Source organism: Ailuropoda melanoleuca, chromosome 4 (genome assembly GCF_002007445.2).
Source record: "Ailuropoda melanoleuca isolate Jingjing chromosome 4, ASM200744v2, whole genome shotgun sequence".
Taxonomy (NCBI): Eukaryota; Metazoa; Chordata; class Mammalia; order Carnivora; family Ursidae; genus Ailuropoda; species Ailuropoda melanoleuca.
Genome location: NC_048221.1, coordinates 118616256 through 118642437, shown reverse-complemented (window position 1 = coordinate 118642437; position 26182 = coordinate 118616256). Strand labels below are relative to the sequence as shown.

At 38.9% G+C, this 26182-nt stretch overlaps 1 protein-coding gene across 2 annotated transcripts in view; it reads left to right on the top strand.

The window, feature by feature from the left end:
• The window catches only part of TTC27 (tetratricopeptide repeat domain 27), a 180334-nt gene that overhangs the window by 140227 nt on the left and 13925 nt on the right, over positions 1-26182 (top strand). For both annotated transcript variants that reach the window (XM_034659678.1, XM_002923161.4), the window contains exons 14-16: positions 221-319; positions 4075-4127; positions 8948-9113. In XM_034659678.1, coding sequence (XP_034515569.1) covers positions 221-319; positions 4075-4127; positions 8948-9113 — 318 coding nt within the window. The remainder of the gene's footprint in view (positions 1-220; positions 320-4074; positions 4128-8947; positions 9114-26182) is intronic.

Below are 26182 nucleotides of genomic sequence, written 5' to 3'. Positions count from 1 at the left end.
CATTCATGGTGTTTGGTTAACCCAAAGAATGGTCTTTCTCAGCAAAAGACGTGCGGTGATACTGCACATGCTTTTGGTGTTGTATTAGCTTTAAAAGTTGTATGAAAAAATTCATCTCTACCACTCAATTTCCTGCATGGAAACGAATGTAAAGTGTAAAAACAAATATCCTATAGATGTCTCTCTGTGTTTGAATGACGCTGACCTTTTGTCTTTGCAGCTGGGGGTGTGGTTTTCTCTTGGCTGTGCCTATTTGGCCTTGGAAGACTACGGAGGTTCAGCGAAGGCATTTCAGCGTTGCGTGACTCTAGAACCCGACGTGAGTTTGTTCGGTCTGCTTTCCTTCTCACAGCTCTTCGGTATTCTCTAAGTTACTTGGATTGTACTGTAGTTCAGAATAGCAATTCCTGTGGGTATATAGTTTCAGTTACACAAGATGAGTACGTTCTAGAGATCTGCTTCACGACACGGAGCCTGTGGTTAACAGTACTGTGTTGTGTACTTGAAAATTTGTAGAGAGGGTAGATCTCATCTTAAGTGTTCCTGTCTCAAAAAAAAAAAAAAACAGGTTAAAGAAGGCAAAAAATTCCAGTTTTTTATTTATGTTACAAGAACAACAGTTCCTTTTGCATTGGAAGAAAGTATGCCTTTGACAGGTCATTACCTTAAGGTAAATGACTTATAAATCTAGAAATAAGTTTCTTCTTATAATAGCTAAGTTATTCATGGAAAGAATTTTGATGCAACAGTTTTTTTAATTAAAATTATGCTTAACTGAACTATATAGCAGAATGTCACATCTGTTTTGTTATTCAGTAACGTGTGCTGCCTATGTTAATTGCATTCTTCGAAAGTTCTTTTCGTTCACAGTCTTCTAATATTTAATAGTTTTACTGAGATGATAATTCACATACCATATAGTTCCTCCATTTAAAGGGTGCAATTCAGTGATTTTTTAGTATATTCAGAATTGTGTAACCATCGCCATAGTCAGTGTTAGAACATTTTTATTATCATAAAAAGAACCCCACCTGTACTCATTAGCAGTCACTCCTCATTTCTTCCAAACACCTTCCACTCCCCACCCTCCACCTCCTGCCCCAGGCAACCACTAATGTACATTCTGTCTCTAGATTTGCCTAGTCTGGACCTTTCATATAAATGGAATCATATGCTGTGTGGTCTTTCGTGGCTTCTTTCACTTAGATCAATGTTTTCACAGTTCATCCGTGTTGTTGCATGTATCAGTACTTAGTTCCTTTTTATGGTCAAATAATATTCTTTTATGTGGGCGTATCACACGTTACTTATTTTTTCATCAGTTGATGGACATTTGGATTATTTCTACTTTTTGGCTCTGTTTAATTAGTTGCTATGAACAGTCATTTACAAGTTTTTGTGTGGACATACGTTTCTGTTTCTCTTGGGTATGTACCTACTAGTAAAGTTACTGGGTATGTTAGCTCTGTGTTCACAATTCTGAGAAACTCCCAGACTGTCTTCTGAATCACCATTTTACATCCCTACCAGCAAATGTGTGGGGTTCCAGTTTCTCAGCATCTTTGCCAGCACTTGTTATGACCTGTCTTGTTGATTGTAGCATCCAAGGAGATGGTTTCATTTTCCATTGCCCTGATGGCTAGTGATGTTGGCCATCTTTCCATGTGCTTATTGGCCATTTGTGTCCCATCTTTGGGGAAATGTTTATTGTCATCCTTTGCCCATTTTTAAATTGGGTTAGTTTCCTTTTATGTTGAGTTGTAGAAGTTTCTTTATACATCCTAAATGGAAGTGCTCATGTTGAATATATGATTTGAAATTTTTTCTCCCATTCTCTAAATTGTTTTTTGCTGTCTTGATAGTGTCTTTTGAAGTACCACAGTTTCTAGCTTTGATGAGGTCCAGCTTACCTGTTTTTTCTTTTGTTGCTCATGTCTTTGGTGTCATATCTAAGAATCCATTACCAAATTTAAGGTCATGAATATTTACCCGTGTCTTTTCTTCTAAGAGTTTTGTTTTAGCTCTTACATTTATGTCCAGTCTGCTGTTAAATCTATTCATTAAACTCATCACACTCCATGTGGTGGCAGGTGTTGATTAAACTTACTGTTGTGATCATTTCACAGTATAGACATATACATCGAATCATTATGTTATTCACCTGAAAATAACCTAATATTATTTCTCAATTTAAAAAAATCTACACATCATTTCGGATAATGTATTTTTTTAGTTCAAAAACTTTCATTTGGTCCTTTTTGTAGTTTTCATGTTTCTACTGAGATTCCCAAGTTGTTCCCTTATTATGTTCATGTTTTCTCCAAATCTTTGTATTTATAACAACCGTTTTCAAGTTCTTGTATGCTCATTCCAACATCTCTTTCATTTCTGTGTCTGTTTCTATTAACTAACTTTTTCTTTGGTTATGGATGAATTTTCCTGTTCGTTTGCGTGCCTATCAATATTTTTTATTGTATCCTACACATCATGGATGCCATGTTGTTGAGTTTCTGGGTTTTGTTGTTTTCCCTTAAGGAAAGTAGAGTTTTATTTTGGCATTTGGCTAATTTACTTGTGGATCAGTTTTATTTTGAACTGTGTTAGAGCGGGTCCTACATTGTTCTTATTCTAGATTTGTAATCACCCTTCTTTTACAGTATAAACTTTTGGTGGTTGAACTTAATACCATTTGTGAACAGTAAGAGTTCTCCACTCTGGTTGGTTGGAACTTGAAGAGCTCCTAGCATTGTGTGACCGCCAAAATTTCCAATCAGCTCACAGCTCTCTGGTAGTTGTTCTCTGCCTGGCCTCAAGAAGTTTTGCCCTGAACGTGTATAGCTTGGTATTTAGCCAGGGACTCCAGGAGATGCTTATTGAGGTTTCTGGAGCTTATTCTCTACACAGGTCTCACTTCCCTGGTTTTGTGTTTGTTTGTTTGTTTGCTTTTGCCCTGCAAGTTCTGGCCAACTTTTGAGCCCTGAACTCTGATCTCTTTCTTAATCCCAGTAAGACTTGCTGAGCTTCGTTTGATTTCGACCTCTCTCTGCTGAGCCCTGAAAGTGCCTCTAGATGGAGATATAGGTAGATTGTTGAGACATCTCAGTTTACCTTCTCTCAAGGGTCACAGCCCCATGCTGCTTGTTGTCTGACTTTTCAAAAACAGTTCCCTAAATTTTGTCCAATTTTTGGCTTTTTTTTTTTTTAAGATTTTATTTTTTTGAGAGAGAGAGAGAAAGAGCACATGCATGAGCAAGAGCAGGGGGGAAGGGCAGAGGGAGAAGCAGACTCCCTGCTGAGCAGGTAGCCTGATGCGGGACTCGATCCCAGGACCTTGGGATCATGACCTGAGCCGAAGACAGACGCTTAACCAACTGAGCCACCCAGGTGCCCCAGTTTGTAGCTTTTTATGGTGATAAGGCTAGTCTGGTACTAACTGTGCTATGTCTGCAAGCAGAGATCCATTGCCACTTAATTTGTAAGTCATACATATGAACTTGAAAACTATATACTCTATTTTATAAAGAGCTGAACAAAGAGGAACAAACATAATTCATATCGTTCAACATTTATGTAATGACTAATTTATTTTTGTCATTGCACAGAGGAATAGGTAGAGAAATATGTTTGATTGATGAAATACTTAGAAATAACACTGGAGAACACATACTCCTTTATTCTCCTATCTGATGAAGGATGATGGTAAAATAGCAAAGGCTTTTAAGATATGAAAAACAATATTCTGCCTCACCTTGGGTTTGTAATAAATCTATATATTGTGTAAATTATATTGCAGATTGTCCAATTACTTTGGAAATCTAAATTTGGAAATAAAATCTTAGCTAAATTGCAAATTAGTGCTATAATAGTTATGCCAGTGAGTTGACTATTTTTGTTTTAAATTATAAAAGTTAAATTTAAATTATTTAATTTTCTCATGCACCTTGAACATACCTTATTGAAAATTGTGATTGTAAAGAGCATCTCCTAGACTAGAAAAATATGTTATACTTTGGGTTGTAGCAATTATTTTACTTAAATGAGAATAGTCTATAACTGAGTTCTCTATCATTTCAGAATGCTGAAGCTTGGAACAATTTATCAACTTCCTATATCCGATTAAAACAAAAGTAAGTACATCAAGCAAATGTGAAGAACTCAGTTTCCAAAACAAACAAGATTTTCTTCCACTGAACCTAGTGTGTTTACTCCTTTTCCCCTTGCCCATCCGTACCTTTGAGTTAGAATCACTTACTGTAGCCATTTGAAATCTAAATGTAATTTATTTTTCGAAAACATTTACTCTGTAATAAAATAAGTAATATTATCTGGAATCTTTGGTACTGAAGTTTTGCATCCTAAATTCCATTTCATGATAAGACAAGGCATGCCTTTAGTTGGTCAACTCAATTGATAGATTCTTATTGATTGCTTGCTGTGTACTCGGTATTATTGAGAAATATAAATATGGGGGCGCCTGGGAGGCTCAGTCGTTAAGCATCTGCCTTCAGCTCAGGGTGTGATCCTGGCGTTCTGGGATCGAGCCCCACATCAGGCTCCTCCGCTGCGAGCCTGCTTCTTCCTCTCCCACTCCCCCTGCTTGTGTTCCCTCTCTCGCTGGCTGTCTCTATCTCTGTCAAATAAATAAATAAAATCTTAAAAAATATATATATATATAAATATGAACCAATGTCTTCAGGAATTGTGGATTTAAAAAATAAAATATCAGGCTGTATTATTTTAAAATTGATTAGCATTAGAAGTAGTATGTGGTAAATATCAGGTGGGAAATACAAGGAAAGCTATAGCAACAATAGGTGGTATTTGTAGAGCACTCAATTCTATGCCAGACACTCTGTGTGGGTCTCAGAAGAGAGAAGGATTATGGTCCTGGTTCAGGAACGCTTCTGGAAGAATGCTGGACTCAAGCTGAAATTTGAAGAATGGGTAGAGGGGACAGAGGAAAGCCTCTCAAGCGAGGGGAATGTGATCATATGCAGAGCAAGTAAACTACACCAGCTATAGATTATAGTGAGGTCCATAGGGAGAGAGAAGGTTGGAGTCAAATTGCAGTGTGTTCTGATGATCTGACTAACAAGTTGAGACTATCCTGTTGGCAGTAAGATGCCAGAGCTTTCAGTGGGGACAATTTCATGAAGAAAGAAGCTTTTGGGGAAGATTTATCTGGTGGCAGTGTGAGACAGACTGGAGAGGAAACTGGGGCTGGGAACCCAGTCAGGAGACAGCTGTTGTAACAGTGCAGGCAGGAGATAACTAGCCTGGAAAAAGAAGGGCAGATGCCAGTTTATAAAGGGGACAACCAACTGGCCTTATGGACCGGTCACAGAAAGCCAAGGAAAGGGACGAGACAAGGACTGATATTGCCAGAGTTTTAGCAATGAAGGAAAGGATGGATCTGTTTCCATTTTCATTTGGCCTTATTTTCAAGCCTAACTGAATTTTTCTTTGTGGATTCACAAGATACTTCTGAAGATATCATTAAATCCACATTACACTGAACTACTTCTGCTGCTCTTGGATGGCAAACTACATAAATAAAGTACTGTTTTTTCTACGGCGCTCTTTGGAAAATAATATTATGTTCTTGATTGCAACTGATTGTGTTAAAATTCCCTAGGGACCTTTTGGTTTAAAGCAAGGGGCAGGGGAAATCCCTGTCATAGTTGTAGAGTGATCTCAGTGGGTTTTTCTGGTAACCCTGGTAATTTTGTATGTAGTGAGGCTCTTGATACTCTACCTTGTTTTCCAGCCCATTAACCCTGAGAATTCCACTTTCTCTCGTAGGGGGTCCTGCACATTGTTCAACTTCTTTTTGGCACTTTCTTGTCTTCCTGCAGCTCCACAAATAGGTTTTTATGTAAAAGTGGGGTTGTAAGGTCAAAGGTGAATCACTGCTTTATTCTTGCCTTTTTGCTCTTTCCTTTCTTTGCTGCTGTTCCAGACATAGCTCATTTTTGACTCATGAGATTGTTACTCCAGGGGTAAATTATGACCGCTCCTCTCAAAAGAATCCTATCCATGCCTAAAAGGGATCCTTTAAACGATCTCATCTGTCCCTTTGCTCTTCTAGGGTTCTTCACTAACATGCCCCTTTTGCTATTTCATCTGATCCCCTAGGCATCACATCCCTGCCAGTCCTTTGGGAAAATCTTCCACCTTTCTCTGTAACTTTTATAGCATAGTGTCACAGCTATTGTGGGCTCGATAAATGAATCCTGAACTGAAGATCCGTATGAAGAAGCCACACTTATGAAAAAGGAATTCATAGCAAAAACTTTGAGGCCAGGAGATTGTGGTCAGAGGGTGAGAGGACACGTAGGACAAAGGATAATCCTCCACCCTAGGTTGCTGCCTGTCAAGATCTTTTCTAACAGGCTGACCTCACCCACCTGCATGAGGATGGGAGACCACTGCTGAAGGCAGTTGCTCTTACGTGGGAGGTGGGCGTAGAGAGTGGAACCGAGAAAGGGAAAAAGTGTGTGCGCACACACAGAGACACACTCCCACAACAATTTAAGGTGAATTTGAAGAAGGGTTACAGCAGGGTACCTTCATTGTTAACTCTAAAAGATGGTGGACCAAGGGATAAGTGCATCAGTACATTCCATAACAACTTTAGGTAAATTGTTTAATGTAGAGAATAAAAAATTAAACTGCAGTGAATTGGCTGCTAATGAGAAGACAAGAAGGACTTCATTATAAGGATGTTATTGTGATTGGTACCATAGGTATATTAGAAATTGATTAAATGCTTCAGGGAGTGATTCTCAGAGCAATGGGCTGGAATGACCAGAGCAATCTCTATTATCCCCTCCAAAATTTGCCTTAGAGTCATGGAGGAGGAGATTCCTTGTTGAAACACTGTGGGGCCCAGCAAGGAAACGGAGGTGGACCTTGTAGTTGTAAAATAACAAACTCAAAATGGCTTTGGAAAAGGAGACTGAGCATACATTTGAAGAAGGTTACTGTAACTGTCTCGTAAAATATATATGATCCTTAAAGGAGCTATAATCTTATCCAGACAGGGGAGTAAAACATTAAGTGTCTTTTTGTTTGCTGAGATTTTTAACTTATAGAAAAGGTGACATGTAGTTCTGTTGATTTCCTTGTCGGTGTTAAGTTTTTAATAGTCTTTTTTCTGAAGTGGCCTGTATAAGACAAGGATTCCTTGATGGTTTGGTATACCTTTTCTGTAAAACTGCCTAGCTTTGTTTTAATTTTACTTGATTTATTTGGCTTTCTATTTCTTTAGCTCTTTTGTATAATTTGTTCATAGCATTCTTTTATGATTTAAAAAAAATTACTGATCTTATTTGTGCCATTTTCTTTTATTCTAAATGAAATTTAGTTACACATTTGTCTGTTTCATTTATTTTCAAAGAGCCAGCTTTTGGTTTTGTTAATCATTTCTATTCTTTCTTTATATTTAATCTATTATTTTCTTCGTTCTTAATTTTATTTGGTATTTTTCTACAGTGTTAAGTTGAATTTTTTCACTTATTGTCATTTTTTTGTAATAAATGCATTTAAGATCACAGATTTCCCTCTATATATATCTTGCAGATGGTGATATATGGTATTTTCATTGAGTTCTAAATATTTTGTATTTCCTAAGATGAGTCTGTTTATCTCTCACTGTGATTTCCTTTTTTTTTTTTTAATAATGCATCTTTAACTTTCAGGCATATATATATATATATATATATTTTTTTTTAGCTATTTACTGTTGATTTCTTACTTAATTTCAGAGAATATGGTCTACTTTTTTTTTTTTACACAAACAACTAGTAATTTTTGTTCTCAATATTTAGTTAAATGTAATGATGTATTTCATCAATTTCTGTTCTCACCATTGATCACTTATTGTATCCCTTTCTTTCTGTCTGAATTCCCTTTTATTTTTGCGAGAGAGGAGGGTCCTTCAATAGTTCTTTCAATTTAGGGCCAGTAGATGGCAAACTCTCTTAGTCTTTGTACTTCTGAAAGTGTTTGACTTCACATTTACTCTTGAGTGGTAAGTTTAGCTAGTTATAAAATTTCAGGCATGACAGTTATTTTCATGCAGTGCTTTACATGTACTATTCTGTTGTCTTCTGTATCTTTTGTTGCTAATGAAATATCTGCTATTCTCATTGTCATTCTTTTGTAGGTTTTAGGATTATCTTTATGTTTTGCAATTTCATACAATATACCTAGGTGTTGGTTTATCTTATTTGTAATATTTGATACAAAAATATACTTTTGATCATAGAATTTAGCTCTTTGTTCAGTTGTGGGAAATGCTCAGATTTTCTTTTCAAATACCTTGTCCTGACATTTTCTGCATCTGTTTACTGTGGCATGTCTATCAAATGTATGTTTGAGCATTACCTCTCATACTTTCCTCTCTTTGTTACTCTTTAATTTTTAATCTGAATTCCTTGTGGATTTCTCACTATTGCTTTCTAGTTTATCAGTTCTCTCCTTGCGGGCAGTCTAATTTTTTGTCTCCTATTAAGGTTTTGTTTGTTTAAATCTCTCTTTCAATTCCAAAATTTCCAGTTGGTTTTTATTTATATCTCCCTGTCCTTGTTTCATTACTACCTGTTTTTGTTTTGCAATTTCTTACGCCTTTAAAATTATTATTTTTTAAATTTAATTTATTAACTAATTTTTAATTTAAATTCGATTAATTAGCATATAGTGTAGTATTAGTTTCAGAGGTAGAGTTCAGTGATTCATCAGTCTCATATAAGCTCCTTTTAAATCTTAAAAAATTTTGTAGGGAAATTTGAGGTGGTTTGGGGTTGCTTGGGTCTCAAATTCTATTTATTAACATGAATGACTAAGGACTGGCAGGAAGTTCATATTAGTATTTTATACCTAAAGCTATGGTTTCTTTAGCTATGATTATTCATTATTATTCTCTTTAAAATCTGACCTTCAATAGAGTAAAAGCTTTTAGAACTTTACAAGAAGCCCTCAAGTGCAACTATGAACATTGGCAGATCTGGGAAAACTACATTCTCACTAGCACTGATGTTGGGGAATTTTCAGAAGCCATTAAAGCTTATCACCGGCTCTTGGACTTACGAGACAAATACAAAGATGTTCAGGTAAGATATTCATATTTTGTTTTTTCAACTTGTGATTGATGTTAATGCTTGATTATATGATTGTGATATTGACTAAATATGCATTTGGTTTTGATTCTGGTTTCTGGCACAGGGCTCCAAAAACCTTTGGAATTTCCTAAGCAAAGACAACTGTAAAGGTTTCTTTTGTTGTGTTAATGAGGTGATTTTTGGAAAGCACCTAAGGATGGGGATGGTTGCCAGGGAATCAACCATGTGATTAGAGGGTTGGAACTTTGATTCCCATAACCTCCACTCCTTTCCCCCCATGACCTCCTGGGAGGGGAGAGGGTCTAGAGATTGAGCTCCATCACCAGTGGCCAGTGATTTAATGTCATGTCTCTGTAATTGAGCTTCCTTGAAAACCCAACAGGGTAGGGTTTGAAGAGCTTCTAGGTTGATGAACACATGGAGGTGCAGGGAGAATGGTCACCCCAAGAGAGCATGGAAGCACCATGTCCTTTCCCACATACTTTGCCTTATGCGCCTCTTCTATCTGGCTGTTCCTGAGTTACATCTTTTCATAATAAACCAGTAATCTAGTAAGTCAAATGAACTTGGAGTTCTGTGAATTTATTGCTCTAGCAAATTAATCAGACCAAAGGGTGGGGTTTAGAACCTACAATCTATAAAGCACAAGTGATAACCTGGACTTGTAACTGGCATCTGGAGTGGGGAGGAAGAGGAACTGGCAGTGTTATAGGACTGAGACTTCAGTCTGTGGGGTCTGATGCTATCTCTCAGCAAATAGTGTCAGAATTGAGTTGGTCGTGTGGGGAATCCCCCAGCCCTGCACGCATGTGTGTACATGTGCATGCATGCACACACACTGGTGCCCAGAATCATCTGAGTGATATAAACTGTTTCCTTGACTACACACAGGAAAATTTTGTTAAACACATATGATATATAAAACGAGCATTTTTCTTCTCTAGTTGAATATTCTTCATTACATATTCTGGCATTCCAATGTCAGATATGTTAGTGCAGTCATAGACTGATTGTTATTGTGACTCAGTTAAGAATATTTGATATGTGGTTTATGTACATACAGTCAGCTTGCAGAAACGAAATAGAATGATATTTGTGTGATTTATTGCTTTGGTTATCTCAATGTAATAGCTGGAGTAAGTCCCATACTCATTTATTCACTCACTGAACAAGCATTTACTGCATACTTTCAGATGTTTGGAACAATATAGAAATGAAGACTAACATTTTCTTTTCAGTGTTTAGTGACATGGTCCTCTTGGTGAGATGACGTCAGAATGGTTAAGTCTAACACCATACATAAAGTATTAGATCCTTTCAGAAAGTATGGGAGGCTTGAAGCCATTGTGTTTGTCATCTTGTGGTTGAACTGTGGTTGAAGATTGTTCAAAGACAAGGCTATGCAGAAGCCTATGGGTTACAACGTCAGGGGGCTTGAAAATATAACACTTTATTTGCATTAATCAGCACATGCTATTTAAAATGATGTAGTTGAGGGGCGCCTGGGTGGCACAGCGGTTAAGCGTCTGCCTTCGGCTCAGGGCGTGATCCCGGCGTTATGGGATCAAGCCCCACATCAGGCTCCTCCGCTATGAGCCTGCTTCTTCCTCTCCCACTCCCCCTGCTTGTGTTCCCTCTCTCGCTGGCTGTCTCTATCTCTGTCAAATAAATAAATAAAATCTTTAAAAAATAAATAAATAAATAAAATAAAATGATGTAGTTGAAATTATGAAAAAACAAAAATAACATCTAATATATAATAATACCTTACTGTTTTTATATCCTATTATCTGTACTCCAGCTGTTCCAGAATTTACCTTATTTGGGCCCTGTCATATAGCCCCAGCCCTCAACCTGTATGCATAGTCTTGGAAGCTCAGCCATGTGACTGGTCACATTACTTCAAGGCTCAGGTTCTGGGCCATTCACTTGAGAGATCTTCGGCTTCGAATAGAAAGATAATACCTACTTCCAGGACGTACGTTGACCCCTTCGAATCAGCTTTCCTTTTCTTTTACTCTTCTGTCCTTTCTAAATATTATACATTGATCTTTCATTGTACAAAGAAGGGCCTTGAATTCTATAGCATAACAATCAATTAAAATGTGAATGGAGGCATAGTCGAATTTTACATCCTAGAGAAGAGAGGAGCCCTAGCAAATCTATTTGCGTGTTTCCTGCCAGTCCTGTAAACAGAGCTGAAATTCTCTGTGGGGGCAGTTCTTTCTCCTTTATACTTGGCCTGTGGACAAAGGGTACCGATGAGGCTCTGAACAGATCTTGGTATGTTACCAAACCACTGAGGATGGGGTAGAGATTCCAAAGTGCTTATCTCCTATTTACTTCAACTGTAATTTTTAAAAAGATCCTTTTTTACTAGAAAGCATTCTGAAGCCTGTTCCTAAAGTCTCAGGAAGAAAGCAAATAGTTTATATTGGTAGTTTATTCCATTTTATACTTGAAATAAATTCTGGGTTCTTTTTCTTTCACATTTTAAAAATGTGCATAAAACATTAAAATCCAGCACTCCTCATTTAGACACCACCGCTGGCTCAATTCCAGCATTCTTTAGAATTACAAACCGTCAGAGCAGGAAGGGACCCTAGAAAAGTCCTGCAGGCTCGGCTGAATAAACCACACATGCATCAGAAAGGAGTGTGAAGCCCCCCTTGTGCCTGATAAGACTAGAAGGATTGATTCTCCCAAGTTGTCATCCTGCTAGTGTTGCTGCTGGGGATGTCATGTCTGCCTGAAGTGTCTTAGAATTGGCTCCTTGGTCAGTCTGCTCCCATTAATCTTCTATCTTGTGTCCCTGGTTTCTAACTGATCTGCTTTTCTTTCTGATGGGAGTGGGATTTCCCCTCCCAATCCATATTTTAACTCACTTGGCTGTCCTTCAAATCTGCTAAGGATTAGTAATAATTGACTTACCAGACTGGCTTTTTGGATTTTCCTGAGAAAATCCTGATCATCCTTCTATGCTTGGCAGCCTTGGAGTTGTTTTTATATAAGGACCCCACCTGGCTAGGTGTGGGGCCCTCTTCCATGAGAGATGGACTTGGCTGGTTATGGTACATGAACGTCAAGGTGGGGGGGGCGTCTTTTCTCTTTTATCTCTCACGTATTCTCCTGTGCTTCTCAAGGCACATAAAGCAGGTCAAAGTGGGGCGTGGTAGTCATAATAACTAACATTTATTGAGGGCTAGCAAGCCCTCAATAATAGTGTGCCAGACACTATTGTAAGCACTTGACGTATATTAACTCAGTTCTCACAATGGCTCTCTGGATAGATTTGGACATTCATAAGCTATTTTGGACTCTGAAACGTATGTATGTATCTTCCCCTGTGTTTTAAGGAAACTAATGCTGTCAAACAAAATAACTCTTCAAAGACTGTTCTCAAAAGCTGTTATTTCCACATCATATAGAGTTATAAAGTCATCAAAATAATACTGATTTTAGCTGACTTAGGTCTATCAAGTATGCCAAATCATCCAGATATCTCGTACCTGAGAGGCCTGTATTCCAAAAGAAAAACAAGACAAATGGAACAGTTGCTTTACTGAAGATGATGATTTAGAGTAAAATAGGTTCAGCCTTGACCATTCCAGTCTCTTGTAATTAAATTAGCTGGAAATGTATTGAGAATCTTACTTAAGTTTTCTTCTTGTCCCTACTGTTCTCCCACCACTCCCAGCTTAGGGTCCCCTTCTGTCTCAGGGTGGAAAAAATTCTTACACGTGTCTAGAATAATACTGCTGTATTTGAGTATCTGCAACTGCATGGGAAGAGAGGTGATATTTAGAATAATATATCGGTAGTCGCAGTGGCAGATACCAAGGAGAAAACTCTGGCAAAAATAACCTGTGTTTAGTTGATTCTAAAGATAAAACTTTCAGTTGTTGATTCGGCATGTTGTATACTGAATCCAGTTCATTGGAATTGTAAGAACACATGCTTAGAAATCTTTCGGTAGCCTTCCCTGAGAAAGATCAAAGGGACTCACACAGTAGTTTTTATTCTAGGGAATTCTGGGCAATTCTCAGTCAATACAATTCATTTTGAAGTAAAAATGTATTTTTCTTTAGTTTTTAATGAAGAACTAAAGAGGAAGCTAAGCTTAATTAATGTAAAGAATGATTCTCTTCCAGTTTATCCAACCTTAGTTCTAATACATAGAGGTGCATTTTGAGCATTTTTCAAAAAAGGGAAAAAAAGTCTTAAAAAAAACCCCCAAAACTTCTAACGTGAATTGAGATGCTTTGATGGAACTTTTATCTTAAATTTTTCAAACGTATTTTGGTGTTCATGGAGCTTTTCACTCCTTCCAGCAAATCTAGTCATGAGAAATTTCTACCCATGGAAATATCATGTTTTGATTCCCATTTAAAATTCTAATCCTGAACTTATGTGACAATTTTTTGGTTTTCTAGAGAAAATTACTAGGATTTAATTTAAACTTATGGCCAGCTAAACAAGTGTTGGCAAGGATTCAGAGAAAAAGGAACCATCATGCACAGTTGGTGGGAATGCAAACTGGTACAGCCACTCTGGAAAACAGTATGGAGGTTCTTCAAAAAGTTAAAAATAGAACTTCCCTGCGATCCAGTTTTTGTACTACTGGGTATTTACCCCAAAGAATATGAAAACACTGATTCAAGGGATAGATACGGCAATGTTTATTGCAGCATTATTTACAATAGCCAAGTTAGGGAAGCAACCCAAGTGCCCATCGATAGATGAATGGGTAAAGAAGATGTGGCATATATGCACGCGTACGCACACACACACAGGAATACTATTCAACCATAAAAAAGAATGAAATCTTGCCATTTGCAAAAACGTGGATGGACCTAGAGAGTACAATGTTAAGTGAAGTAAGCCAGTCAGAGAAAGACAAATACCGTATCAATTTCACTCATATGTGGAATTTAGGAAACAAAACAAGTGAAGAAAGGAAAAAAAAGAGACAATCCAAAAAAACAGACTCTTAACTACAGAGAACCAAACTGATGGTTACCAGTGGGGAGCTGTGTTGGGGATGAGTGAAATAGAAGAAGGGGATTAAGAGAACACTTACTGTGATGAGCACTGTAATATGCGGAACCGTTGAACCCCTATAATGTACACCTGAAACTATGTAACACTGTATGTTAAGTGTACGGGGATGAAAATAAGTTTTAAACAATTTATAGCCAGCTAGGAATTTAATCTAGTTTTCCTGTAATTCTTCCTTTGTTCCTCAAATTTAAAATATGAAACATACCTTTTGTACAGTATTTCATCTGCACAGGAGTATTTGAGTGAGTTTGAAATTAGTTTCTATAAAAGTTCAGTGTTTTTAGAAACAATTAAGGACAGCTTTGGGGTTCTTGGGATTTCCCTCCTGTGGCCCCACTGCCACACACAGAAGCCCCAGGAACCATTCTTGTGAGAAATATTGCTTGTAAACAGAGCACTTTGAATAGCACTTTTGCTAAGAGCCTATTAGGCTCTTAGCTTAATTTTTACATTTGGATTTGGAGAAATATTACTGAGAACATAACATCTAGATAACCGGCAACTTGCTCAAGCCAAATTATCATCTGTAGCACCTTATAATGGAGAAATAGCCACAGTGAGATAATATGTCAGGCCCTGTTAATAGCTTTCCTCACAAGCATCTTAGAATGCTATGGCAGTGTTTAGTGTCTGGCAGGTGTGGGGAGAATCGCCCTGCAGTGATGTAATCATCATGGAAGGAAAGTCTTGATGGCTGCTGATGGGCTTGGTCATATTTAGCTTCATGGAATTATTTCTGTCTTTCATCATGCTTGATTACAATTAGTGTGGACTAAGACAATTGATAGGATGTCTGGAATATTTTTATCTTGGCTAAAAAAATTTTACTTAATTTGATGCTACAAGTTTGGCAACAGGTGTCTTTCAAAAAAACTCTGATATTCTTATGTTTGACTACCTGACCTCATTCTATTTTAGTTTGCTTTAGAAATTTATTTTTTTCTATTTCTTTATAAATGTGATTGTCATTTTAATTGTTTCTGTTATATGTGTGTACATGTGTCAATTTATACTCCTTTTACTACAGATACAGAGTAAGTTAACTACAAACTAGTCTGTATTTTTCAGTATTTGTAATAAAAGGAGTACTATCTGTATCACTCTCTCCTTTTTCTGTGTCATAATTTTAACTAATGCATAGACTAGTAAAACTCAGGAATGCTTTTTTATCGTAGCACATATTTATATTCATGTTTTAGTTACCATAAAACAAAATTTCATATTCTTGCATAGTCTCTGTTCAATTTTCTGGGTATTTACTATTGTGAATAACGCCATGAGTATCTTTGTAGATAAATGCTTGTGTATAGCCATGCTTCTTTCCTCAGGGTAAATTCTAATGTTGATTTGTTAGGTTTTTTCTTTTTTTCTTTTTCTTCTCCCTCCACCCCTCCGCCTTCTCCTCCTTCTTTGATGACGGGGCAGTCATTTCAGGAAAAGAATTTAAGTATTGCAGTATTACACCCCATTTGCTATTTATAAATGGAAGAGGAAGGGAAGGGGGTTAACATATATTAAGTGCTTGCCATGGGTTTCTGGCACTTACCAGGGGTTATCTTTTATAGGGCATTGAGTATTTTCAGTTGGATACTAAATATTTCTCATTTTACCGTGGATGAATGTGAAACATAGGGAGCTTATATAATTTGACCAGCCATATAGCTAGTGAGAACCAAAGACAGGAATCACATTTAGGTATGCCTGTTTTTCTCCTTTGTGTCATGTCTTGAAGTCTGTGGGAAAGTTAATGTTAAAAAAAAAAATTTTCTACATTAGTGAGTATGTGAACTATATATGACAAAGTTTTTAAAAATTGAGGCATAATTTACATATATTAAAATGTATAGATCTTAAGTGTTAGTTGATGTGTTTGGATGTGTTTGGATCATTCTATGTTCTTATATAGCCAACACCCAAAACAGATACGGTACATTTTCATCACCACAGAAAGTCCTCTTAGACCCCTCTCCGGTCCGTTGTACTACCACCTTTTCTCCCCAAGCCAGGCAACTGCTTTCTGATTTTGGCACCATCATTCAATTTTGCTTTTTCTTAAATGTCATATACAGAGAATCATACGCTGCGTGTTCTTTTATATTGATATCGTTCTTTGTGTGGATTTCCATTTGGTGTTTTCTTTGGGAAAGGGGAGGCGGTGTTGACGTGCAGTGGGGCAGGCTGCCAGCCACACTGCAGTCCTGGAGCGAGTGGTGGCTAGGTGTTACCTGAAGGAAAAGATGGGAGGGGATGGATGTATTTTACACGAATTAAATCTGTAAGGTCAGTATCATTTCCATTTGATTGCTGAGTTCTCTGCGGCTCAGCAAGGCGAACTAATAAGGCTGATGTTTCAGAGTAAGCAAGGGGTAGTAGAGCCAAGACTTGAAGCCTAAAGTCTGGTCTTTTTAACCTGAAAGCCTGGGCACGCCTTTTCCACAATCGAAGACATTTCTTTTTTTTCCCTGAAGAAGTGAAAAAGCAAATATTAAACTCCCTACCTCGCTGTGATAACCGAGGTCTGGGGAAGCCAAGGGTCAGGGTTATCAGACCAGGAAACAAAGCAAGTTCTGTAAGAGCTCCAAGTGGAGCAGGGAGGCCGCCAAGCCAGGAGGCAGAAAATGGCTTCACTCCTGGCCTGGCGCCCTCCTGGAAGTTTTTGTAACTGGCCCTCAGGCAATCCCATTCCTTCCTGCTTTGAAGACCTCCACAATTCAAAGGGCCAACACCTTGTGCTTTCGGCCAAGATTTTGGTGAGACCTGTTACAGTTTATTTTCTGGTACAAAGTAGTTTCCTTTATGTGTAGGCCCTATGGGTCTAAAAGTTCATATTAGCAGAAAATATAGCCATTTATTTGATTCAGAACCAGAAGCAGGCTGTCATTTTTACCCATTAGATTTTGTCCAGGTTTTAAAAGTGAGATGCCACGTTCACTCTTAATACACAATTTTCCTTTTATCATTCTATCCTTTAAAAAATGTATTTTTCTTTTATTTTGTAAAAGTAATGTAATTTCGTTTACGTAATGTAAATGAAAAAGTAGTGAAAAGCAAAAAGAAGCAAAAACCACTGTTAATTTTCCCTAGAGATAACATTTTGTTTATTCATTAAGACCTTTTGGTATATGTACACAACACACATATTTATCTTTATGAAAATGAAGTCATATATTTATACAGTTATGTAGATTACTTTTCTCATAACATTAAATTGCGTTCTAAATTTTATGCCCTTAAGTGTAAACCTGTGATGTTCTTTTGGTAATGTCTTGGTTGTATTCAGCCTTTCTTATACTTCTTAAGGCTGCTCTTATAGTTCTTAAGGCTGCAGGGAAAGTCCTTCTAGCAACATTAATGCTCATCCTTTCCCTCTTTTGGGTCTCCTTGGGAAAATTGAAAGGTGCAGATGGAATGTCAGGTGGATCTCAAAGCAGGAAGAGTAGACAGAATTTGTATATGTAGAATGAGGAGGAGGACATTTCAGGGTGGGGCACATGGCATGAGTATAGAAACCAGGGTGGAAATAGTTTGCACACTACAGTTAATAAGGGGACTGCAGGAAAGGATTTGTATGAGAAGAATCTGGGCAATATTGTCCCTTAGGTCTTTGGGGCCAATATTTTGCACATCTTTAAATATAAATACACTGATGTGCATTCAATCAAAAAAGTGGTAAGAGCCATGGTCTGGTTTTCCAGCAAGGAAAAGAACGATGAAGATGGTCTTTTGGAAAGACCAGCAAGACACTAGTGTGCAAGTCACTGGATTTTCTCTTTCTCCCGTACGAACACCCTTCCACTGGAGTAGCCCTCTATTTGTAGCACAAGGCTTACTGATATAAAATATCATGACCCAAATAAAATAAGTGACTAATTTGCCAGTTCTCTAATAAAAATAATTTATAAATAATGTTCTTTTGAGTGCATGACAATAAAAGGATAAAAGAATTCCAAAAAAAAAAAAAAAAAGATTTTGGTGAGACCTGGCCAAGGATTCCAAGGTTAGTGTTAGGGATGGGGATAGTTAGGCCTTTCTCTTTGTGAGGAATCTTCAGCATGTACATCAGAATTGCTGTTCCTCCACGTGAGGAAACGTGAGCTCTCTTCAGGGGCTGGAGGTGGCTCTCCACAGTCATTCTTTGCTGCTGCCTCCCCTAGGCCCGGTCCGGGATGGAGGTGAGAAAGGGGCTCAGGATAGAGAACGAAAGTTCTGCATCACCTCAGTGAATGAGACACGTGGGTGAGGGATTAAGAGGTCATTGCAGGGCATCCGTGGCAATGGCGTTGGTTTGGGGAGGCTGTGAGGAACTACAGACCTGTTTATATTGATGAGAATGAAATCCCTCTAAGCATCAGGCTTAAAAAATATACTTAGTTTATTTTATGATACATCAAATGAATTCCAATGGACTAACTATATGCAAAATATTTTTTCATCTCATAAAAAATATCAGGAATTGAAATGGATTCTTCCCAAATTTTCTGAACTTTAAAGCAATAAAAGAAAACTTGAAAGAATTTTTGTGACCACATTTAAAAAGTATGTGATAAAATATTTGTAACAAATAGGAAAGATAAAAAGCTAATAATACCCTTATTATATAAAGAGTTAACATCTGCTACGGGAATGAAATGTGACAGGACAGAGGATTCAGAAACAGACTCAAGTAAGTATGAGAATGTGGTCCATGATGAAGATGACATTTTAAGTCTGTAGGGTAATAGTAGAATATTCAATATGTATTGGAATAGTTGGCCAAGCATTTGGGATAAAATACTAAAGCTCTGCTTCGCTGCTTATACCAAAATAAATTCAAGTTATTTGAATTTGAATCTGAATAAATTCAGATATTTAAATTGGAGTGCCTTGAGAGACAGGATTACGTGGTAGATCTGAGCGTAGATTCTGGACTTAGACGGGTCCGGGCTTGTAGCCCACCTCTGGCAGTCACCAGCTTTATGGCCTTGGGGAACTTAATCACTTTGTGCCTCACTCTCGTAAGATGGGGATGAAAATAGTATCTGCCTCCCAAGGACTGTTGTGAGGAGTATGTGAGTTGATCTCTGGAAAGGGCTTGGAACAGTGCTTGGCACGTACAGGTGTTCTAAGTGTGGCTGCTTTCATCATCATCATCACCATCACCGAAAAAATTAAAACCATAAAGGCACTGAAAGAAAAGAAAGTATGGCAAATATTTTTTATGAGCTTGGGGTTGGAGAAACTATTTTCAATCATGACACAAAAGCCATACCCCAGGAAGGAAAACTGTGAGAGATTTGATATTTGAAACTTCTCCACTTGGGGAAAGAATGCCATCGGAGTGGGGTGCCCGAGGTCACCATCCCTAGAAGGGATAGGCTGTGATGTGACAGCCATTCATTTAGTGCTTCCTGAACTGAACCTGGAAGAGGATTAGGAGAAGCCGGGTAAGTGCCCTGGGGAGAGACTGTCTCAGTGATTTCAGTGTCGTCGGGGTCTTTCTACCTGACACTCCTGGATTAGTCTCTTGTGGCTGCTCTAACAAGTTACCACAGACTTGGTGTCTTCATACAACAGAAGTGTGTTCTCACCATTCGGTTCTGGAGGCTTGAAGTCCGAAATCGGGTGTCGGCCAGGCCGTGCTTCCTCTGAAGGCTGTGGCGAACAATCTTTCCTGGCTTCCTCTGGATGCTAGTGGCTCCTGGTATTCCTTGGGTTATGGTGGCCTCGCTCCAGTCTCTCCCTGCTTCTGCACCACCTTCTCTGTGTGTCCTCTCCTCTTCTTAGAAGGATGTTAGGCATTGAATTTAGGACACACCTGAATCTGGTATAACCTCTTCCTCTTCTTCTTCTTCTTTTTTTTTTTAAAACCCTAACAACCCCAACCCTAACCCTGGTAAAACCTCATCTTAACTAATTGTATCTGCAAATTATATCTGTTTGAAATAAGATCACATTGTGAGTTCTGTTTAGATATGAATTTGGGGAGGATGCACATTCACCACAGCTGACCCACCACAACTGTCATGCTCCTTTCCAGGGGGAAAGCATGGCCTTCGAGAATAGTGGGGTCGGTAAAGGCCGGGCGGTGACCCAACACACAGCAGCACCTCAGTGGTAGTGGTTGTGATGGCAGAGATGACGTGCACAGAGCTACACCAACAGGAGGTCAGAGAGACCGCCACTCATCATGTAAAGGCCTTGCCTTTAGCAGATGATGCCAGATGTTTGAACATCTGGAAGTGACAAAGGAGATAGTAAGAATAGGGAGGGAGTTGATAGAAAACTAATAAAGCTTTTCAAATAGAGCTCGGTCATATGCAATATTAAGAGAAGAAGACCGAAATCCCATGCCATGGTGGACAAACTAGGATTTCTCTTTTTTTTAAGTTTTAAGTCCAGTATAGTTAACATACAGTGTTACATGAGTTTCAGGTGTACAATATAGTGACTCAGCACTTCACACAGCACCCGGTGCTCATCCCAAGTGCCCTCCTCCATCCCCATCACCTACTTCCCCCCTCTCCCCCCATCTCCCCTCTGGTGACCATCAGTTTGTACTCTGTAGTTGAAGAGTCTTGGTCTCTCCCTCTCTCTTACAAAGTAGGATTTCTAAGAAGGATCCATTGTTAGGCTTTAGGAGATTGTGGTATGACTTGCAACACTGTGAAAAAGACTTGTGTATGTGGATATGCACATTCTGGAAAGAGGGTTCTGAATTCTCATTAGATTACCACATGGGTGTCCTGAACCCTGGGAAAGTAAAAACAGACTAAAGAATCGTCTTTGCAGTAGACTGTTAGGATTAGTTTTCAGATAAAAAGGCTAGTTGGCCCTCCCTTAGGATCACTGTGGATTACAATATACCTCTATAACTTGTGCTCCTTTACAAATGGGAAAATACTACGAATGCATTTATCTGGTGCTCTGGTTTGTGAACATCCTCTGTGTCTTCCAACCGCGCACGCGTGAGTAACTTGTGCACACTCACTTCCTCCCCAGCCACCACCCCATTTCTCTGCGGCTCTGTAGCTCGGAAGGAGAAGCGTCTTCCTCCATGGCCTCCGCTTCCCCTCCTCCCGGCCGCGTTGGAGCTCATGCCGGTGAGCTCTCCCTATCTACTGACCTGCGCTGTGGGCAAGGTCCCTCTCGGAGCTTCCAGGGCACACTCTTCAGTCCTCAAGTTCTTCAGCCTGTCGGCAGTGTCTAACACCATGGATCCCTTCCTCCTCGAAATGCTTCCTTCGCTGGGCTTCCAGAATTTCGCACCTCTTACCTGTGGCTTCCTCGTCTCGTTGGCACCCTTCCCCTGTTGGTGACAGCCCCTCCAGGCTCAGCCCTCCCTCTGATTTCTTCCCCATATGTGCTGCTCCCCCTGGGGTCTCACTGTCACCTTGGTTTTCCTTCCTCTCCTCCTGAGAGTATGTAGTATGAAAGCAGGGTAACAAGTTTTCTTCCACATGACCCTTTAAATCTTTCTCATCTAGGTTGTTCGTTTTGTTTATTTCGTTATGGCTGCACTTCTCTGATGTCTTCTTTTTTCTCCATTGGCTCATACTCGTCCCGGGGATTTTGCCTTTCCACTGGTAATACATGCTGGTGGGAGGGCCGAAGCAGTGCCCTTCCGCAAGAGTCTGGGCCCTAGGGGAATCTCACCCCTCGGGTGCACTTCACCACGGCCCCCTCCCACCACCAGTAGGCGGTCTGGCTCCTCAAGAAACCTCCCTCTCCTCTGCTGGGCGCCGCTTTCCTCCTGTGCCCGTGTTCCTGAGTAGCCCTCTAACGTTAACCTCGGCAGGTGGAGGGCCAGCCAGGCGGCCGGGGCCTCTGCCCAGCAGCACCCGCAGGTCCCTGGCTTGCCCTGGGCCGGCACTGCTATGTGGCCATGTCCCATGCTGATGGCACGCCCACCTGTGGGGACTGGCACCTGGCACTCTTCCACCCTTGGCTGCCCTTCGCCCGCAGCCAGTTTCTGTCTCCCGTGGTTTCTCATGTGTTTGCTGCTTCTGCTCGGGTTCATCAACTTTCTCCTTTCTCAAGCGATATGTGTGTGTGCTGTTGGGTTCAGAAGGAGGAGCCGGCAGTGGATCAGTCCATCAGCTTGTGGGTTCTGTTATTTCCATAACAAAGATTAACAGTAGAGCTGTTTCCACATTGGAAACAAATGAGTTCAATACAAATTAAGAAAACATTTAAGTATCTTTAAAAGGAAGTATGTCTACTCAGCAAACATTTGAAAGGAGATTTAAGTGCACTAAATAATAAAAGAAGTAAAATTCAAAATAATAGCTGCATATACCTTTAGTAGAACAAAATATCAAAGATTTAAAAAATAATGATGTGCCCAGTACTGATACTATGCAATGAAATGACACGTTTTCATATACCACTGATAGGCATCTAATTCTATTTAGCCCTTTTAGAAAGTATCAGACTCACTGCCAGAATCTTAAAATGTTTATTCCCTTGATTCCATAATTCTGTTTCTGGAATTCTTTTTTTTTTTTTTTCCTTTACAATTTTCTATTTTTTTAAGTAGCCTCTACACCAAGGTGGGGCTCGAACTCACAACCCTGAGATCAAGAGTCGCATGCGCCACCGACTGAGCCAGCCAGGCGCTCCTGTTCTGGAAATCTAACCTAAGGAAAGCTTCAGTGTGGAAAAAAACTTTGGGCACAAAGATACGCATTGAAGTGGTATTTATAATAATAACACAGTGGCAGCACATGGAAGCAGCCTCTATCTGACTGCAGGGAAATTTTAAATAGACTACAGTCTGTCAACCCAGTGGAATATTTTGAATCTATTAAAATGGTCTATTTTAAACAGTATATGAAAACATGAAAAAATTCCATGACATAATGTTAAGTGAAACAGGGAAGATAAGACCGTTTACATAGTATTTAAAAATTTACACATAGTCAAAAATTAGAAGAAATTCACTGCAATGTTAGTAGTGCTTGTATTTGGGAATTTTATTTTTCCTTTTTTTTTTTATTAGCTCTGATGTCTTGGGGAAGTAAAAAAAATAAATAATAATAAAACTACAAAAACCTGTTTGGTTTTGATCCAGTCAAGATTTGGCAAAGAAATGATAATGAAATGATCACAGTCATTAGTATACATATGTCATAAAAGAGAAATTTTTCTGGTATAAAAGAACCTATTATTAGAACGGAAAAAATAACAGGAATAAGGAACTGTGCCTTGTAAATGAACACAACGAATGCTTGAGCACAAGATCCAGGACCTGGACTGTGGGTTCAAATACAGCTCCACCTTCCCCAGGTGTGTGACTTGAACAAGTTACAAGTTACAAATTTTTATTTTATGAAAATGATACATACACATATACAACTTAAATAGTAGTCAAAGGCTTATAACAAAATACAGCAGTTTCCTGTTTTACCCCTTCCTAGTCCTGAAGATCCCGCTCCCTAAAGGAGTATATAGTATTTAGTATATAGTATTTAGTGTTTGTTTTGCCATTTGCACATTTCCATATTTCACAATATAAATATATACTGCTACTTTTTATTAACCAAATTTAGGTATTATCTGTTCACTATTCTAGTAAGCAAGGACTTAACTCCCTTATATCAACATCTGTGCTACTTCTCTTTCTTTTTTTAAAAGGATATTGTTTATTTATTTATTTATTTATATTATTTATTTATTTGAGAGCACAAGAGGTGGGGAGGAACAGAGGGGGGTGGGGAGGGAGAGGGAGAGAGCTAAGCGTGGAGCTTGATGATGTGGGGCTCAATCTTATGACCCTGTGATCGTGACCTGAGCCAAAACCAAGAGTCAGATGCTCAACTGACTGAGCTACCCAGGCACCCCAAGTGCTACTTCTGTTTCTTATCTTCCCAGGATATTTACATTAAGTTTTTTGGTTAAATGAATATTCTCTATTAACAGTCTACTGTTAAGAGCCTAACAGGCTGCTATGATTAGGCTCTTTTTTTGCTTTTTGTTTTTTATAATGTTAGTAATTGTCTTGGTTTTAATGTTTTTCTCTTTGTAAGCCTCTTGTCTGAAGTCATAATGTCTCCTGCCTTTCTTCTGCCTTTTTTCTGGATACGGTCACTAACCGTTTGTAATTGCTAAATCCAGTGGAGTCTTCCAGCCCTAAACTTTTATAGCTGTGCTCTTCTTGTTACTTCCTCCTTCCTTGGTTTCCATGACATCACTTTATCCCATCTTTCTGAGCACTCCTTCTTATGCATAGACCCCTATTTACCCGTTGCTTATGCATAGACCCCTGTTTACCTTCCCTTAAGTGTAGTGTTCCTTAGGATTCTATGTGTAATCTGATTCTTAGCCAATAGAATCTCTTTAGGCAGTATCTGCCATGGTCATGAATGACTTCTATTATCTGTTCATCCTTATAGAACTTTCTTCTAAGCTCATTCAACTGGCCATTTAACAAACAGAGAGTATGCAGACATTTGTCATTCTTCCATTCCTGTTCAAGTCCCACTCTCTTCTTGTGACATCAGCATGAATTGTGTAAAGGCTTTGGTATCTTCCTGTCTAAAGTTCCCTTTACCCTACTGCCCCTGTTCACATAGACATGCCACCTCCTCACCTCTTAACGTTTCTGTTCCCTTCACACACCACCAAATACACACACACTCTTCTCCAACTTTTTCCCTCTCAAACACCTGTGCTCCCACTCTCCATTTTTATTGTCAAGAAAGCTAAAAGTTTTCTCTCCCCCGTCTCCTCCTATAGGTAAAGTGAGAGGATGGGATGTTGGGTCAATTGTCAGATTGCAGAGAAAGCATTTTACTAATTTAGCATGCTTTATTTGTACTTGATAGTAACTTTTAATAGACCATCCCTTTTAAAATGTGTTAATCCTTGAAATGTTTAAAGAATGATCACTTGACTGTAGTGCATATTCATGCAATTTCTTCTGCACTGTTACTTTTAGATTTAAAACCCGGAGTGGGATTGTAATAAGAATTTTATTATTTTAAGAATTAAAACTACACGTGTGGTTGTAATGTGAATTTGCAGGCAGAGATAAGGTTCTTGTCCAAACAAGAAAGAAAAAACACAATTGAATGTTCTCTACTCCACTTTTATTGCTGTATGTAATTAGGGCCATGAGTCTCAGCTTACGTTCCTAAAAGCTACAGGTGTCAATCATCATTCAGAGATAGCACTCAGAATGAGAAGAGAGAAGCACCAAGCCTGTAAAAGAAGAACCCTCCAAGGAGCCTTAAAAGGGAGCCCATGTGAATCAGCATGTGATTCTAGAGAGTGGTTCAGGATGGCTTGATGTTTATTTATTTTTTATAATAATAATATTTTTTATTATGTTAGTCACCATACAGTACATCCCTAGTATTTGATGTAAAGTTCCATGATTCATTACTTGAGTATAACACCCAGTGCACCATGCAATACGTGCCCTCCTCACTACCCATCACAAGCCTATCCCATTCCCCCACCTCCCTCCCCTCTGAAGCCCTCAGTTTTTTTCCCAGAGTCCATAGTCTCTCATGGTTCATTCCCCCTTCTGTTTACCCCCCCTTTCTTCTTCCTTCTTCTCCTACCGATCTTCCTACTTCTTATGTTCTATAAATAAGTGAAACCATATGATAATTGTCTTTCTCTGCTTGACTTATTTCGCTTAGCATTATCTCCTCCAGTCCTGTCCATGTTGCGGCAAATGTTGAGAAATCGTTCGTTCTGATGGCTGAGTAATATTCCATTGTATATATGGACCACATCTTCTTAATCCAGTCATCTGTTGAAGGGCATCTCGGCTCCTTCCACAGTTTAGCTATTGTGGACAATGCTGCTATGAACATTGGGGTGCATATGGCCCTTCTCTTCACTACGTCTGTATCTTTGGGGTAGATACCCAGTAGTGCAATGACTAGGTCATAGGGTAGCTCAATTTTTTTTTTTTTAAGATTTTATTTATTTATTCGACAGAGATAGAGACAGCCAGCGAGAGAGGGAACACAAGCAGGGGGAGTGGGAGAGGAAGAAGCAGGCTCACAGCA